The sequence below is a fragment of the Streptopelia decaocto genome (assembly GCF_964273445.1).
Source record: "Streptopelia decaocto genome assembly, chromosome: 1".
Lineage (NCBI taxonomy): Eukaryota > Metazoa > Chordata > Aves > Columbiformes > Columbidae > Streptopelia > Streptopelia decaocto.
In genome coordinates, this window is record NC_138663.1 from 36,139,799 (window position 1) to 36,155,825 (window position 16,027).

Below are 16,027 nucleotides of genomic sequence, written 5' to 3' on the forward strand. Positions count from 1 at the left end.
TTAGATCCCTCTGCAAGCCCTCTGGTCAGACTCAATGAGGGAGTCAACAGCACCTCCCAGTTTGGTATTATCAGCAAACTTGCTACTGGTACATTCAAGCCCTGCATCCAAATTGTTGACAAATGTACTGAACAGACCTAGCCCTAGAATTCATCCCTGAAGAACTCTGCTGGTGATGGGTTTCCAGACAGTTGTAGCCTCATTGACTACAATCCTTTGAGCTTTGCTCTTCAGCCAGTTATTCACCCAGTGCACCACGAACCCGCTTATCCCACAGTTGGGCAACTTATCCAGAAGGATGCTGTGAGGGACAGTATCAAAAGCCTTACTAAAATTCAGAAAGACAACAACCACCACCTTCCCTTCATCCACTATGCAAGTGATCTTGTCATAGAAGGATACCAGTTAAACAGGACTTTCCATTTGTGAACCCACATTGACTGGGCCTGTACTTGATGATTGCATTATTCTTTAAATGCTTTTCAACAGTACCCAGCATAATCTTCTCCACAATTTTTCCAGGTACTGATGTTAGACTAATAGATCTGTAATTTACCAGGTCTTCCCTCACTTCCCTTTTGTAGATTGGAATAACATTGGGACGTCCTCAGACTCCTAAGACCTTTGGTAGATGATAGAGAGGGGTCCTGCCATAACATTGGGTAGCTCCTTCAGTACACTGGGATGAATCCCATTAAGCCCCATGGACTTGTGAACATTGAGCTGGTGCAGCTGGTCCCTTACAATGTCAGTGTCCACAAATGGAAAGTCACTGTTCCCACACTCATTGGTCCTCCAACTCAGGGAACCAGGCAGCCCAAGCTCTATCAGTGTTATTAAAGACTGAGGCAAAAGCACATTGAATGCCTCTGCTTTTTCTTCATCCCTGTTGGTCAGATGACCATCTTCAACAAGTATCCGTCCAATATTTTCTTTAGACCTCCTCTTGCTATTAACATACTTTTAAAAGCCCTCTTGTTATCTGAAACAACACGGTCCAGTTTCAACTCTAATTGAGCTTTGGCCTTTTGTGTCTTCTCCTTGCATATATGAACCATGGTTCTGTACTTCTCCTGTGAAGCCTGACCAGAGATCATACAATTTCTTTTTCCTCTTGAGCTCCCCAAGGAGTTCTGTGTTCAGCCAAGCTGATCTTCAGGCTTCCTTGCACAGTGGGATTGCCTGCTCCTGTGCTTCTAAAAGGTGGTTCTTAAAGACTGACCAGCACTCATGGTTCCCTAAGACCTCAAAAGCAGATTCCCAGGATACTCTGCTAAATAGCTCCCTGAATAGCTTGAAATTTACTCTTCTGAAGTCTGGGATATCAACTCTGCTGTCTTTTTCTCATTACACTGAAAATGTTAAACTCGGCCATCTCATGATCACTGTGGCCAAGACAGCCACCTACCATCACATCCTCCATGAGTCCTTCTCTGTTAGAGCAAGATAAGGACTCAGCAAAACAAGTCGATTCAATGTGAATCACACTAAAGCCATTTATTACAGAAACAAGTCTCCTTATATATGTAACTATATTCTAATCACGCGTCCACGCTCCAAGCATGGATTTGCTAAATGAGTATCGTGGGCTGTCCATGCGCTGGAGTCTCACTGATGATACGTCCGATGATTCACGCCACACCAGGACCCCGGTGATTGAGGAACGCCCCTCTTTCTCACTGCAGATTCTGTTTCTCGAAGTGGCCTTGAGATTCCTTTGAGCCTGACTAATTCAGCAACAGATCTTTATCTATCAAAACCCCTCCACACTTCTCTATTCACAAAGAGCAAGTCTTGGAGGGCATCTTTCCTAGTTGTCTCACTGAGTACCTGTGACAAGAAGTTTTCTCCTACAAACTTCAAGAATTTCCAAGGCCTGTTTGTCACAGCAGTATCACATTCCCAGCTAATGTCTGGGAAGTTTAAATCTCCCATAAGAGCAATGGCTATCAATCCAGAAATTTCTCTTAATTGCCTATAGGATAACTCATAGATGCTTATATCTCAGCTGGGCGATTGGTAGTATATACCACTATAACACCTCCTTTGTTTTCCATCCCCCTAATCCTCACCCAAAGGCTCTCAACCACATCATCACTAGCTGTAAGGGCTGTACAGTCAAACCTCTCCCTTACGTATAGTGCGACACCCCCACCTTGCCTGCCCTGCTTGTCCCTCTGGAGTAGCCTGTAGCCCTCCAGCCAGGCACTCCAGTCGTGGGACTCATTCCACTGCATCTCACTAATACCAATGATATCGTAGGTCTGGGAGCTGACCAACGCTTCCAGTTCATCCTGTATGTTTCTCATGCTGCGTGCATCAGTGTACGAACATTTCAGATACACTCCTGAGACTTCCATGCTCCCAGGGGCAGTGTAAATGTTCCCAATCGCCACCCTCAGGCCAACCCTTGGCTTGGCTACTGCAGTCCTGTTGGTATTCCCTTCCCCCATCAATTCTACTTTAAAGCTTTCTCAATCAGCCCTGCCAGCTTGTGCCCAAGGACCCATTTTTCCCATCAGGACAGGTGGATCCCATCAGGCCCCACCATACCTTGTCTCTCAAAGGCTCTTCTGTGGTCTAAAACCACAAAGTTTTGGTGCAGGCATCAGTCATGGAGCCAAGTATTGATATTCTGGGCTCACCTGTTTCTTCCAAAGTCTCTCCCCATTACTGGGAGGATTGAGGAAAACACTACTTGCGCTTCCCAATTTTTTAGCATTCTTCCCAGGTCTCTGAAGTATTTTTGATTGATTTCAGGCTTTTTGTTGAGATGTAGAGAGAAGAGAATTAAGAAGATCAGTCCAAGAGGTGGTCTCAGAGTTTACTTAAAGCTCTCAAACAGACAGTAGTTCACAGAATGGAGATGTGGCGAAATCCTAGCAGCCTTTCTATCACCCACTTTCTGGTTAGAGTATTCACTCCAAAAATATGAGAGCTACTTCTAATTTACTCGGTCAGAGTGGGCTCGGATAGAGGGGTGACCCCTGCACTGCACAATGTCCCGGCCACTGTGCTACAGGTACGTGTTGATGCTGCAGGTTCTTCCTTTCCTGCTAAAGCTGGACCTGCAAAGATACATGAGATCTACAGTTGCTTCTCTACATATGTTTTTCACAGGAGTTAGTGCACTGAAGACCATGGATTAGAGTGTGCATCAGAGCTGCCATTTTTTAAAAGTGTTTTACTAATGTGTTCCACTCTCATTCTTTCCAAAACATAACACAGCAGTTACAGTTTACAGAAGCCTGGGAATATAGTATACATTTGATCTAATTTTTGAGGTGCACTTAGCCTACCTAAAACCAGATTAAGCATGTTGTGAACTACTGATATGTGACAAGACAGTCTGCATTATTAGTGGCTTTCCTCACACAGGGTATAGGTCCAAGCTGTAGGAGAGCAAAACAGCACCAGTTACTGTCTCTGTGAGTAGACAGATGTAAGCATAAATTGGTAGACAGAAAAGAAGGATCAGCATCCCCTGACTATGTGCAGGATGTTTTATAAATCGAATAAATCCTGAAATATTCAAGGAAAACAGCTTCTGTATAATTATGCTTGAACTGCAAAAGTGTAATGTGTGCTTATTAAAAACAGCAGAAGCACAGAATGCTTGATTAAGATAAGGCATATTGATGATTGGGAAAAGGAGCTTTGTTTTTTAATAAATGTCATTCTTAAAGTGATCAGACAGAGTCAGTGTTCTTAGTTCTGTCATCATGAAGTATTACAGGCATATAATTAAAAACACTTACTTTGCAGAGCTGGGAGACATGCAGTTGCCAGGCAACATCTTATGTACCTTGAGAACATATAACAATGCACGTGATTTATGTAGTGCTGCTGTTGTGTCTCCAGATGCTGCTACCACTGTATGTAATGCAGATTCTCATAGGCTGAGCCACCACCCAGCTATACCCATCATATCAAGTCTATTCCTTGGTTTGCCAGCACTATCCATCAGTTGCAAGGCCGTTTTTAAACCTACAGCTTGAATCACTACTTAAGATAGTCAGTAATGTAAGCAGAAGTTGGTTGGAAAGGAGCAGTAATGACCTGCATTAAACTCCATTAATTACTTTTGTTCTTATATCAAATTATTGATCTAATAATAGTAAATTATCAATATAAAAATTATGAATATAGGTGGTGGTTTTTACTGTATTTGGGAAAATTAAGGTATTTATAAAATGCATGTGTCACAAGGCACCATGTCCCCAGAAGCCACAAAGATTTCTGGGATATAAAAGTCACACAAAGAATTACACCCAGAATTAGAATTATTGGAGATCTCCCAAAATAATTGTTCTGTGTTTTCAGGTTCTTGGAAAGAAAGAACCCACTCCCATTCTCAATCTGTTATTTAGCTTGGGTTAGACTCTGTCGTTCACGTGTGTGTGACTTCAGCCACTGTCACACTTGAAAACCCATAGAAGGAGGAATCAGCTCCTGTAGAGGCTAAAAATTACCAGCAATCTGTGTTACGAAAGCAAACAAAGAAAACAAATGTTCAAATGGACGATACGTTTTGTGTTGCATTTGTTGCAGCTATTTGATGTCAGGGAATGATACTTGCAGAATATTAATACAGGAAACCTTCCTTATGCTAGTACATGTCAGACATTGTGGTTTCACATGCCATGTCACCCTGCTCAACATGAACAAACGCATTTATATAGTAGTCAAGAGGAAATAACTGGTTTGAGTCTGTTCGAAAATCTGGACCATGTAGGTTAATTTTCACTGATTTTATACCAATCTTTGGTTCAAATATTATCATATCATGAAGAGAGAATGGAGTATCAGGTACTGTATTCAGACCCCCCCCACAAAAAAAGGAAAAAAAAAAAAATAGGGTGTGCCGAATATTTCTTTTTTGAGGTTTGGAAGCTTTGGGTTGGTGTCTGCAGAAACCTGCTCCTGCAGAAGTCTGCTGCCCACCATCTTCCCACTGGAGGGAGCTGCGACATTTGAAATACCTCCACAGCCTCGGCTGGAAACTGCCCTGGAGGCCCCCAGGGAGGATTTTCTACACATCTTTTGTGTTCTGCACTATTGAAAACTATGGCTCATCTTAAACAGATATTGTCAGTTACATTCAGTCTTTCGTCAAAATAAATTTTTGAAGCAGTTGGTGTTAACAGAAAGCTTTCAGTTACATGCATGCGTACGAGAAACAGAGAGATGACTATAAAAAACATCATTGCTTGGAGACAAGTATTTGCGTGTAGCTTGCAATACTTGCACACCCAACTATTGTTACATTGGGTTGCTGAACAGAAATAAAACGAAGCTAAGACTAAGAATAAAGTGCAAACAAATGCCAACAATGGCAGGAAAAATTGCTCTTGAACTCCTTGCTGATTTTCTTCCATGTGGACACATCTTCTTGGACACCAGAACAAAAGCTTAAAAGCTTTACTTTGAAGTTCGCAGTTATGAGGGTAAGACCATTATATTTCACCTTTGAGCTGCTGTGTGTCTCCTGCTGACAAGAGCCAGCAGCTCAAGTGTGCAAAGAGGGTCAGCTGCAACCTGAGGATATGACAGAAAATTGGCTCCAATCAAGGACGAATGTACCCACAGCATCTTCTGCCTCCTGACCCCAAGGAGGCAGCCTCTGCAGCAGATGCTTGGGCATCACATAAGGAAACATAAGCACCTCAAATTCACCCCAAACCATCCATGCTACACAAAGAGACTCTCACAGCCAGACGACAAGTAAAGCCAAGGACAGAGAAACGTCTGAAGTCCCCCTCCTGCCCAGGGCTAGGTGTTTGACACAGAATTTTGAGAGAAAGATTGCAGCAAGGACCACCTTCTCTTTACAGGATCATGCGAGTATCAAGTCTTTAAAAGAACAGCATTTGGGTTAACCCCCATCTTTTAAAACCTCGTGGCAGGGAAAGGACATTGTGATGCCTTTTAATACAGAGGAGCAGCATCCAAGAAGCAGAAGGTCTGGATTCAACTTCTTCTGCAGCCTGAAACCATTCCAGCTGCCACCACCCGGCTCAGCCTGGAGTGTTCTCAGACCACGCTAGCAGCTGTTTTTTTGAATGATGTTAAACTGGCACAAATCAAAATGTAGGTCTCCCCAGGCCCAGATCAGTACCTCTATGCCTTCCTACTTGCATTTGCCCAGCTATGGACTCCTTTAGCCATCTGACACCCCGCCTGCATGATTCCAGTTCATCTTTTTGTGATAGTGAAGGCAAAAGTAGCTGAGGCAACAAAAAAAAAAACAACAAAAAAACGACACCAAAAAAACCCCACCAACTTGCGAAAGCAGCATGTTGCTGCTATCAATAATCAAAGCAGAAAATGATACAGAAATAGCCTTTATTTTTCCACCCTTGTTTCTCTCCACTTGCTCTTGGGCAAGGGCTGAGCCAAGGGGTGGGCCAAGGGGCTGAATCAGAGACAGCAGCCTGCTGGGTAGACCATTAATAGCCATGGACTTTTTTAGCCTGATAGGCTGTAGCTGTTCCCACCCCTCTAGCCCACACTAATGAATAAGCAGACTAGCTAGAAATTTCTGTGAAAATGAACAAGGCTGACATTTGAAGTGTCATTGCTGGGCCTCAAAATTAATGCCCTTTTGAGATAAATGAGGGCAGTTCACAACCTTTAAACTCCCGGCATGGTCTGAGGCAGCCCGGAAAGCTGAGATTCTGCAAATTCTGGATGGTGCATGAAGGCCATATAAGGACGGCAAGACCAGGAGTTGTGTTCTGCTGTCTAAGTTCTGAGGGTACAATCCAGGAGCCTTATTCACATAAGCATTCTAGATAAAGTCAGATAACAGCAGCATGATGAAGTCCATAGGACGACTTTAAAAAATACAATGTTCTTAATTCTCTGGAGCTGCTTCAAGTAGTTTCTTCTTCTTTTAAACTTAAACCCCACTATTACCATTCTTCCCTCCAAACCATTAGTGCAAGGTCAGGAGTAATGAAGTAGCAGAGGTATTTCATTTTCAGCTGAGAACTGATGGAACAAACATAAACAATGCAAACAGGAAATTTAAAACCAAAACCTAATTATCAGAGTTGCAATTATCTATTCATCTAAGACTTGAATTACCACAAACATGGCCCCCTAGGCTCACTTGGAAGAGTTCTTTCAAACATATCAGTGTTCCCCCACCAGGCTTGGAAAGAAAAGCTAAACCAAAAACCGTCCTAGTGCTTCTCTGGACAATACAGCTGTTAGATTTAACAAGATAAAGATCTGGAATAACACTAGCACATGTATGCTGGCAGGTGTAAGGCAAATGCTGTTGCCTACATTTAGGTGTATGAAGCTTAGAAACTGGAAATTCAGCTCATTATGTTGAGAAGAAGTGGGATACTGGAGTCTCAAAGGCTACCAACAGAGCAAAAGTAGCTCTACAGAGAACGCAAACCCTGCAGTGAGAACGCAATTACTGCTGTATTTCTTCTCCTTCAAAATGGCAAGACTGCCTCAGTCTCTTCTCATTAAGTGAGAAAGTTATTACTTTGAATTCATTCCTCCTTATAATTACTAACTGGGAAGTGAATAGCAATACCATCTAAAAAAAAAAGGATCATATTCTTAACAACAGTAAAAGGCATAAAGTAGCCTCATCACTTTATATACATTAGTTATGTCATTAGTCCCATTAGTACCACTCAGAATGAACACGTTAACAAGGAAACATTAACTGCACTTCATGACTGTAAAGCCAAAGGACTAAACGTTGACATACTAATTACTGCTGTACGACTCAATTATTTTTTTCAAATAAAATAGCAACAAAACCAATGTGGCGAGGTTTGAGTTTGATATTTTTGTTTTTGCTTTAGAGGAAATACCATGCTCATTCATGTCCCAGACTGCATCAGTCCTCCAGGGCTGAAATCTTACCTTACTGAGATAGAAAGATGTCTTTCACTTAAAGTCAGTGATTTCACCTGGAAGTAGTTTTGGTTGGTTTTGTTTGATTGTTTGTTTTTTTCTGTGATGTGAACAATTCTCCATTGCATTCAAATGTATTTCATGCTGAGAGAGCTACCGTATGTGTTTGAACATGGCAAATTTGCTGTGTACACACATACACATATACCTAGAAGGTTACCTAATGAAATTTTTCCTGAATCCTCCTTCAGATGACAGACTGACAGGATTACTTTCCAACGTGACTGCAAATAGTAAATGAACAAAGTCTGCATACACTTAGCAGTGCATTTTAATTGGGAGCGAGGGACTACAAATATAATCACCATCTTTCTGTTGTTAACATCCAGCATATTACATTCAGATTTGATGAACAGGATGTCATTCCTGTCTTATATGACCCCTGGTTATGATAATAAGGAAAATGGAAACAAATCTAAGTGTCCAAAATAAGCAAACAGCAGTGATCACCACCAAGGACATGCCCACCTCTCTTGATTGACTTTTGAAAGAGGTTAAATGACTTGGTTAAATGACTCGTTTAGGCATATGACTTAAGTTGCCTAAATTTAGGTGTGTGAAGCTCACAAAGCAGACACTTGGATCATTATGCCCAAAAGAAACCCGGCATTTGTTCAACAGACAAAAACGGGAATCTAAAGAAGTACACAAGAAAGACCTAAGTCTTGAAAATTATTACAGACCCAGTTATAGCAAGAATTTAAAGCACATTACCAACTCTACATACTCCACCTGTAGACACTCTTATTGTGAAATAAGAAAGCATTTTCTTCCTTTACTCTGCTTCTGGAAGCTATTGTGTCTACAGGCCCTTACACTCAATACACCAGTGCCAGTGGTCAGAGTACTGCTCCTGAAGATGAAAGGTCAGTGACAGCTTAGGTTCCCATAGAAACTCAGGTGAGGGAAATGTCTTTCCTGAACTACTGAAGTTTGAGCACCTTGTGTTCCTCATTTCATTGCTGTGAAGGCCCAGCTGAAAGCTTTAGAGCCACTCACTGTCAGGTCAGCCAGGGTGAAGTCCTGGCTCTTCTGCAGCTTGTGACAAGCCCCGTAAGCCCAGATTTCATCTCCGTGTCTCGGGAGTTTATAAGCACGGAGCAGCATTAAGTGCTGCACTGGTTGGGGGCAGGGGAGAGAAAAAAAATCCTTGCTGGTTTTATATCTTAGATAAGCAACTGTATTTACTACAATAATCTCATTCCCAAGCAAATAGATTTGATTCTATAGAAATGTGTATCTTATCAGTGACAAACATTTGAACAAGCTCTTTGAATGGTGCCTCTTTACTGATTTTTCAATAACAATCAAATGTTTCATTGTTTCAATTAAAGCCTGGTCTTTCATTTAGAGACTTACTGTCCAACAGTAAAATGACTGATTGACTGTAATTATAAAGCACAATGAATTATATCTGTCGTCTTTTCAGCCTAAAGAAAATTAATGTAGGGTTTTGTTGTTTAATGGCGTCAGTGTATTTCATTATGTGCTCACAGGGAACAGCTCAGTGATATTCCAGCAATCAGTTATATGGTCTATTTTTATTAGCAGTACAAGAAAGCAAATACTGCACAGCTCATCAGGCGGTGTAAATGAAATGCAATCATGAAGTTCTCAAGCAAGCAGAATCCAGCATGCCTGCATTATTCCCTTCTTGCACTGAGTGCATGAAGTATTGCAGGAACTGCTCTCTGTATAAACATATCTCTGGTTTATCATACATAATTCAGGATTTCCAGTTTCCTGATGGAGTAGATTATCTAACTCCATACACTGAAGTACAGTCCACAAACTCTGCACGAGTATTGTACCGCTGCAGTACCTTACCACACTGCATTATTGATACAACTCTGGCCCTTGGAACAACATACATGCTCTGAATCAGCTTTATCTTAATACTTTTAAAATGTCTGTAGTGTTCTCCCTGCCAAGACCTGGATATGTTCTACATGCAATAATTTAGAGTTCACAGAACAACACTGGATAAACAAGCATTTTCAAGCATCATCCACGGGTGCACAAGGGTTCATACAACAAGACTGTTCCATAGCCCCAGCACTTGCTGCTCTTGAAATTGGTGGGAAGCCTGTGAGGACCTCTTTGGGAACAGCTCTCAAAAGACAGGCATTTCTGTAATAATTTTCCATGTCCTGCAAGTCACCTCAAACCTGGCCATGCAGAGCCCAGGCAGGGTCTGTGCCTGTGCAATCACCATCCTTGCCATGGGATTGCCAGCTGTGTAAATCAGTGCGGAATTGAGTCCGGAGACTTGAGCTGCCACAAACATCTTAAAAGATTACATCCATGTAATAAGGCACAATCCTTTGACAATCCCTAAAGAAGGGCGGGGGTTGACGGGGCAGATGGGGTGGGTGGTTAGAATCAGATTTCTCAGCCCATTCAATCCTGGTTGTCCTGCAAGTCAACCCTAACTCAGGGATCCAGAATATGGGCAGCTCTGAACTTGGCATGCTCAAGCCTCCTGGGGAGATGAGTCCTTTCTTCGTCAGTTGTCCTGACATGGACATGCAGCCCTGAGCTGTGTGGCTGAATGCCGGGAGATCAGTCTCCAAAGCCAGAAGATGAGTTTGGCATCTTCACAGGCAACTGCTTTTGCAGAGTGACAGAAATACTCTGTCTGCAGCCTCTGGCTTAGCTCTGCAGAGCCAGACCCAGCCTCTGCCTGTAGCATCTAGTGAAGAGGGAAGGGATGGTGTAGGCACAGGTGTTCAGCCCCGCTCTGCACCCTTCTCCTGAGGAGAAAGATCTGGGTAGTATTTCCCAGCACAGGCTCAGTGGCAAGAGAAGGACATCTCCTTCAGCCACCAGGAGAGGAGGAGGCAGATAATTTCATGTCTACACCTCCAACCACATCTTGAGCACGGTTCACATGCCCAGCTCCTGGGCAAGGGAGATGGGGACTAGCCTGGCTGGAGGCGCTGGGATGGCACAGTGTCACCCAGGGCGTGAGGGGACTTGGCCACCATTCTCTGTCCTCACTGTTTGGAAAAACACCGGCAAGACTCACAGCTAACCTCCAGCTAATGCCCCATGTCCCCAGAGAAGGCAGCCCACTGTCTTGCAAATCAGCCTGTCCCCAGCCTAACAGATGGACTGGAACAGCCAGGGGGCAAGACTTGAGCATCAAAGCCTGAGATGAAAATCAGAATTGGGTGGGATTACGGAGATGACTGCTCTTTTGAGGCTGGGCTTTTTATTCAAGGGATGTAATTTGACCATCCAGCTTGGAGTTAAATTGGCTTCAGACAATAACTTATTGTACTAAGATTGCTTTAGGTGATCTGAATTGGGATCAGTGCTAGAAAAAGATTGTGCTGGGATGGTAAGAGAAAGAAACATAATAAAATTACAGAGAACAGCACATGAAGAGGGAAAGGGGAACAGGAATCCTGTTATCCTGATCCTGTAGCAGGGGGAAGTATGGTACCTAATGAAACTGAAAGACAAACTGCAAAGCACAGATGTACACTTATTGCTGAAATGCAGAGGTGTGGAAGGGAGTGACTGCAACATCGAGGCAACATGTGTATAAGAATTAATAATAAAAATAAGCAAGAATGTCTGCATGAGTAGTTAACTGTGCCATTGCCCCCGAGGGTCAGGTCCCCATAGCCCTAAAGCTCGAATCCACCTTAATTACTGGGTAGCCAGCTTGAACTTTCCCAGCAGCAAATGATCCCACCATTCACTCCTGTTTGTCCTGAAGGGTCGTGTCCTGGGGGTATCAGGACTAGCTGTCCAGGATAGGATCTGTGGGCACTTTCACCACACGAATCACATTAATACGGCAGCCACTACTTGTGAATAGTTTGCAACTTTGTCTAATCACTCCTGGACATACCTGACATCAGCAGAGCCCTCTGTGCCTCCAGAAAGTCCCCTACCTGCCTTTACCCTCCCCAGAGCTGACCTCCCTGCAGCCCAAAGTCTGCAACTCTGGCCTTAGGATTTGGCTTTTGCCTTTGACACATGAACAACAGCCACACTCTTTGCCCATCACAAGGCAGCACTGTCCACCCCTCCTTGCTTTTTCCATTTTTTTTTTTTAGCAAGCTCTTCTCTGGCAAACGCTGAGTTTCAGGGCAGCCAGGGGAAATGGAAAGGGGTTGTGCAACCTGAGTGATACCTGACTCCTTTTCCAAGTGATGCCCAGGACATAGGAGAAGTGTGGCTACTGGGTTTGTGAACTACCATGCTCAGTTCCTGGCATGCGTGGCCTCATCTCTGCCTGCAGAGCTGGCAGCCAGCTCATCCTCCACAGCCCCAAAGTGCTAAGCCAGGTGCCAGCTCTGCAGGCAGAGAAGGAGGCCGTCCCCATCACTGCTGGAGGCACCCAGGAGCAAAAGCCATCTCTCCCCTTTGGTGACTTGCCCCGTGCTCCCAACTGCAGCTCTTGCTGCTCTTCTGGATCATCTTCTTCCCCTTCTCACAGGCCCAGCTTCGGAGAGGGCTGTGCACCATTGCTCGCAAGGCTGGAGGCCGGCCTTCTGACACTGACATCGAATGTGACGGTCTGGCAGGGCCGGCCATCATGCACAGGAGCTCAAGGCAGCAGCATTTTGGGTGGCCTCTCACCCTGCTTTGCTCATTTTTCCCATGAGCTGCAGGGAGTGTCCTACACAGGGGTGCTGGCAGTCCTGCCCTTGAGAACAAGCTGCATCCGAAGGGGAGCACCATGCAGGCAAGGACGGTGGAAGTGAGACCCACGTTGTTGAGCACCGCGCCCTGCCCTGGCCCCTCTGGGTGCTGGCCCTTGGGCACACTGGTGCGGCTCAGCACCGCGCCCTGCCTCCACAGAAACAGGGCAGAAAAGCGGGGTCCCCAAAGGACACATCTCCCCTCCTGCCTCTCCCCTCCCAGTGCGGCTCGGCAGTCGTGGCGGCAGCATGGGGCTTTAACTTTCCCCACCGGATCAAGGGCTTTCTGTCACCCTATCACCACCTCGCACCCCTGTTTCCTGAAGGCACCCGGCCACCATATGCTCGCTGCAGGCCACGGGGCGGGGACGGCGGCCCCGTCCCTCCCGCCTCTGCCCAGGCCCACCGGGCCTGCTAGGCCTCCCGCCGCGGGGCAGCCGTGCAGCGGCGCCTGCGGGCCCGGCCCCGGCGCGGCGGTGGGCGGTGGCCGCGCTCCCGCCCCGGCTGCCGGCAGGGGGAAGGCGGAGCGGGCGCCACCAGGGACGAAGCGAACGAGGAGCGGAGGCGGGCGGGGAGGCAGGAAGGGAGGAGAGAGCGGCGAGAGGGCGGGGAGAAGTTTATTCCCGGAGACACCTCTCCAGGGCGCGGCGGGGTGCCGCCCCGCGCCAGCCGCTGCTCGGGCTGCGGGGCTGGGACATGCGCCTCCGCGCTGCCGTCCGGAGTTAGTCACGGCGGGGCGCCGGCCCCGAGTCCCCACCCAGCCGAGCGCGGCGGCACGAGTAACTAGTGCCTCTGGCGTACGGACCGAGCGCGGCCGCTGCCTCCCTCCCAGCGCCCTCTCCCTCCTTCTCTTCCCCGCTCCCGGGTGCGTGCGGACAGATAACAATGGTGGGGCGCAGCCGCCTGGCCCCCGCCCTCGCCTAGTGGAAGCGGGTGCCCCGCGGCCAGCGGCAGCTCCTCCGCCGCCCCGCCCTGCGGCGGCCCCGGGCCGCGGACCGCGTTGCTGCCGGCAGCGGTGCTTGGAGGCGATGGTGCCCGCACCGGGGTTAGTCTGATCGCCGCGTCTCCGCCTCGCTGCCTCCGGTGCCGGCGGCGCTCCCGCGGGGCCAGCCGCACGCCGCCGCGCTCGCTCGGGCTTGTGGCCACCCGATAGAACTTGGGAGCCCCTCTAGAAAAATAATAGTAATTAATAATAATAATTTAAAACAAGGAGAAGAAGGGGGAGAAGCGGAAGAAGCAAGTGGATAATGTCAACCCCGAGCAGATTCAAAAAGGACAAAGAGATTATAGCGGAGTATGAAAGTCAAGTGAAAGGTAAGCGCGAGGGGAGGGCGGCGGCGGGGAGAGCCCCCGCGGCGGGCCGGCCGCCCTGCCCGCCCCTTCCCCAGCCTGCGGCCGGCCGAGCCCGGCCCCGCCGCCGCCGCCCGCCGGGCGGTCGGTCCCTGTTGCCTGAACTTCGGGGCGGCGGGCGCTGCCCCCCCACACACACTCCGAGCAGCACCGGTTTGTGTGAGGGGCCGGCGGGGGCTGGGCGGCAGCTGCGGCCGTTGTCCGCTGCCTGGCCCCGGCAGAGGACCTTCCCTTCCTCCACCGACTTCTGTAACGTTGGAGAGGGGGGGATTAGAAAAATAGAGGCTTGGCAGTTAAACTGAGGCGACAGACAATAGTAAGCCGTGCCCCTTTCTTAAGGCACATGGCTGGTGTCCCCCACCCTCCCCTCAGGGCTGTAGTTTCTGTGTTGAGCTGTGGACGATGGCTAAGAAAGAATCATCCTTGACTATTGAGTGAGCCCTTTCAGCCACCCCAGGAAGTATTTCAGCCTTGCATCGCCCGGCTGTATTGCATCCAACTATTGTGCCAAGGACAGCACTGGCAGACCCTGGCCGGAGCCACCCGTGCTCCCAGACCCTCGAGTTTCCTCACCCAGCGTTTTGCTCTCTGCCAGTGTCTTGGGTGGAACGGAGGATGGGAAAGTAGTAGCGTGGGCAGCGGGGTGTGGGTCTCTTAGTGCACATCCTTTTTTTCTGGATGCTGTTGGGGAATATATTGCATAATACACAATTTGCAATAAATCCGAGCTTCGAGGGTGGATGCAAACCTGAAATGCAGTGTTTAAAAAGCTCTGCAACACCTGAACTCTGTTGCTTAGAATGATGTGGGTGTGGTCTTGATCTACCTGGTGTGGATCCTCCCTTATGCTGCCCGTGGTCTCTGTGCAGAGATGGAACGTGTTCCCACGCAAGTCTGTGGGCTTTGGGAGCCCTCCTGCCCCACGCAGGCAAGGGTTGGGGACCTTCAGACCAAGGTGTCTGAAAGAGGGTGGAAGTAACCACTGCACAGCTGTTCAAAGATTTACTGACTTTATGTAATTGCACTGTATTTTCTCCTCTTGATCCTGCAAGATCAGATTTTCATGACAATGCTTGGGGTTTTGTTGTTCTTTTTCCTTCTACTAAAGAAACAGGTAGTTTTTGAGTCCTCTTCCTCCTAAGTTTAACTTTTGGTGAAAAATAGCTGTCACCAATGAAAGCCTTTTTGTGTCCAGAAAGGGATTTAGGCTTAAAATAAGGCAGTGAGGATCTTCTCTGAGCTGACAGGTAGGCCAAGAGTCTGTTTGACATGGGCAGGGCTGAGGCAACTCTCATGTAGCTGGTGAATTCACTGCCATTGAGCCTTTGGAGGACTGTTGCTTCTGCCTCGCTGTGGAGATGGTAGAGATTTGTCTTGATCACTGAGCAGAAAAAATGCTCAAGATCTTCAGCTCTTTGCAGAGTGTGCAGGCTGTTCTTTTGCCTCCTCCTAACACGATTGCTATGGCCTCAGCTTTTATTAACTACAGCCAGTTGTTCTATAAGCCATTCTTTTCTTTTGAATAATGAAGAAAGAATGAATAATGAATAAAGAGAAAATGCCCTTCAGCTACATATATTGGATCATTTCACAAACAACAAAAATTAAGGTAGCAAGCATCTCAGGTAACCTGGCTCCTTGGTGTTATTGGTCTCTCACTGTAATTGCAGAGGGAGGTGACGTTTGTAAACATAGCTTAGTAGGAATTTTGCTTGCCTTTGCTCCTTTGTGGTAGTCTGTGGTGTGTCCAGTCCAGACTGCCTCTCCTGAATTGTTGATTAGCAGCTGTTTGAAAAAGTATGCTGGGCTAGAAATTTAGCCAGAGCTTCTTTTTCTTTAACCAGCATCACTACAATCGTATTTCAGGTGGCAATAACTGACTGTACTAAGACATCTTTCTGCTTGATGCTGGCTCAGTGGTACTATAACAAAGTAATGATAGCATTGTGAGATACCTTGAAAATCTTTTTGATATTGGGGTAGTCAAGGGCTAAGGAATCAGTCCTAGTTAGCCAGCAAGGTAGCTTAAGTGAATATAACTATGGGAAATGCAGGTCCCTGTGTACTACCTGCAG

General features: G+C 46.7%; 1 protein-coding gene across 3 annotated transcripts in view; it reads left to right on the forward strand.

Annotated features, from left to right (window-relative positions):
- The first annotated feature begins 13,266 nt into the window (after nt 1-13,266).
- The window catches only part of SRGAP1 (SLIT-ROBO Rho GTPase activating protein 1), a 145,594-nt gene continuing 142,833 nt past the window's right edge, over nt 13,267-16,027 (forward strand). For all 3 annotated transcript variants that reach the window (XM_082043241.1, XM_082043242.1, XM_082043243.1), the window contains exon 1: nt 13,267-13,916. In XM_082043241.1, coding sequence (XP_081899367.1) covers nt 13,850-13,916 — 67 coding nt within the window. In that variant the 5' untranslated portion in view covers nt 13,267-13,849. The remainder of the gene's footprint in view (nt 13,917-16,027) is intronic.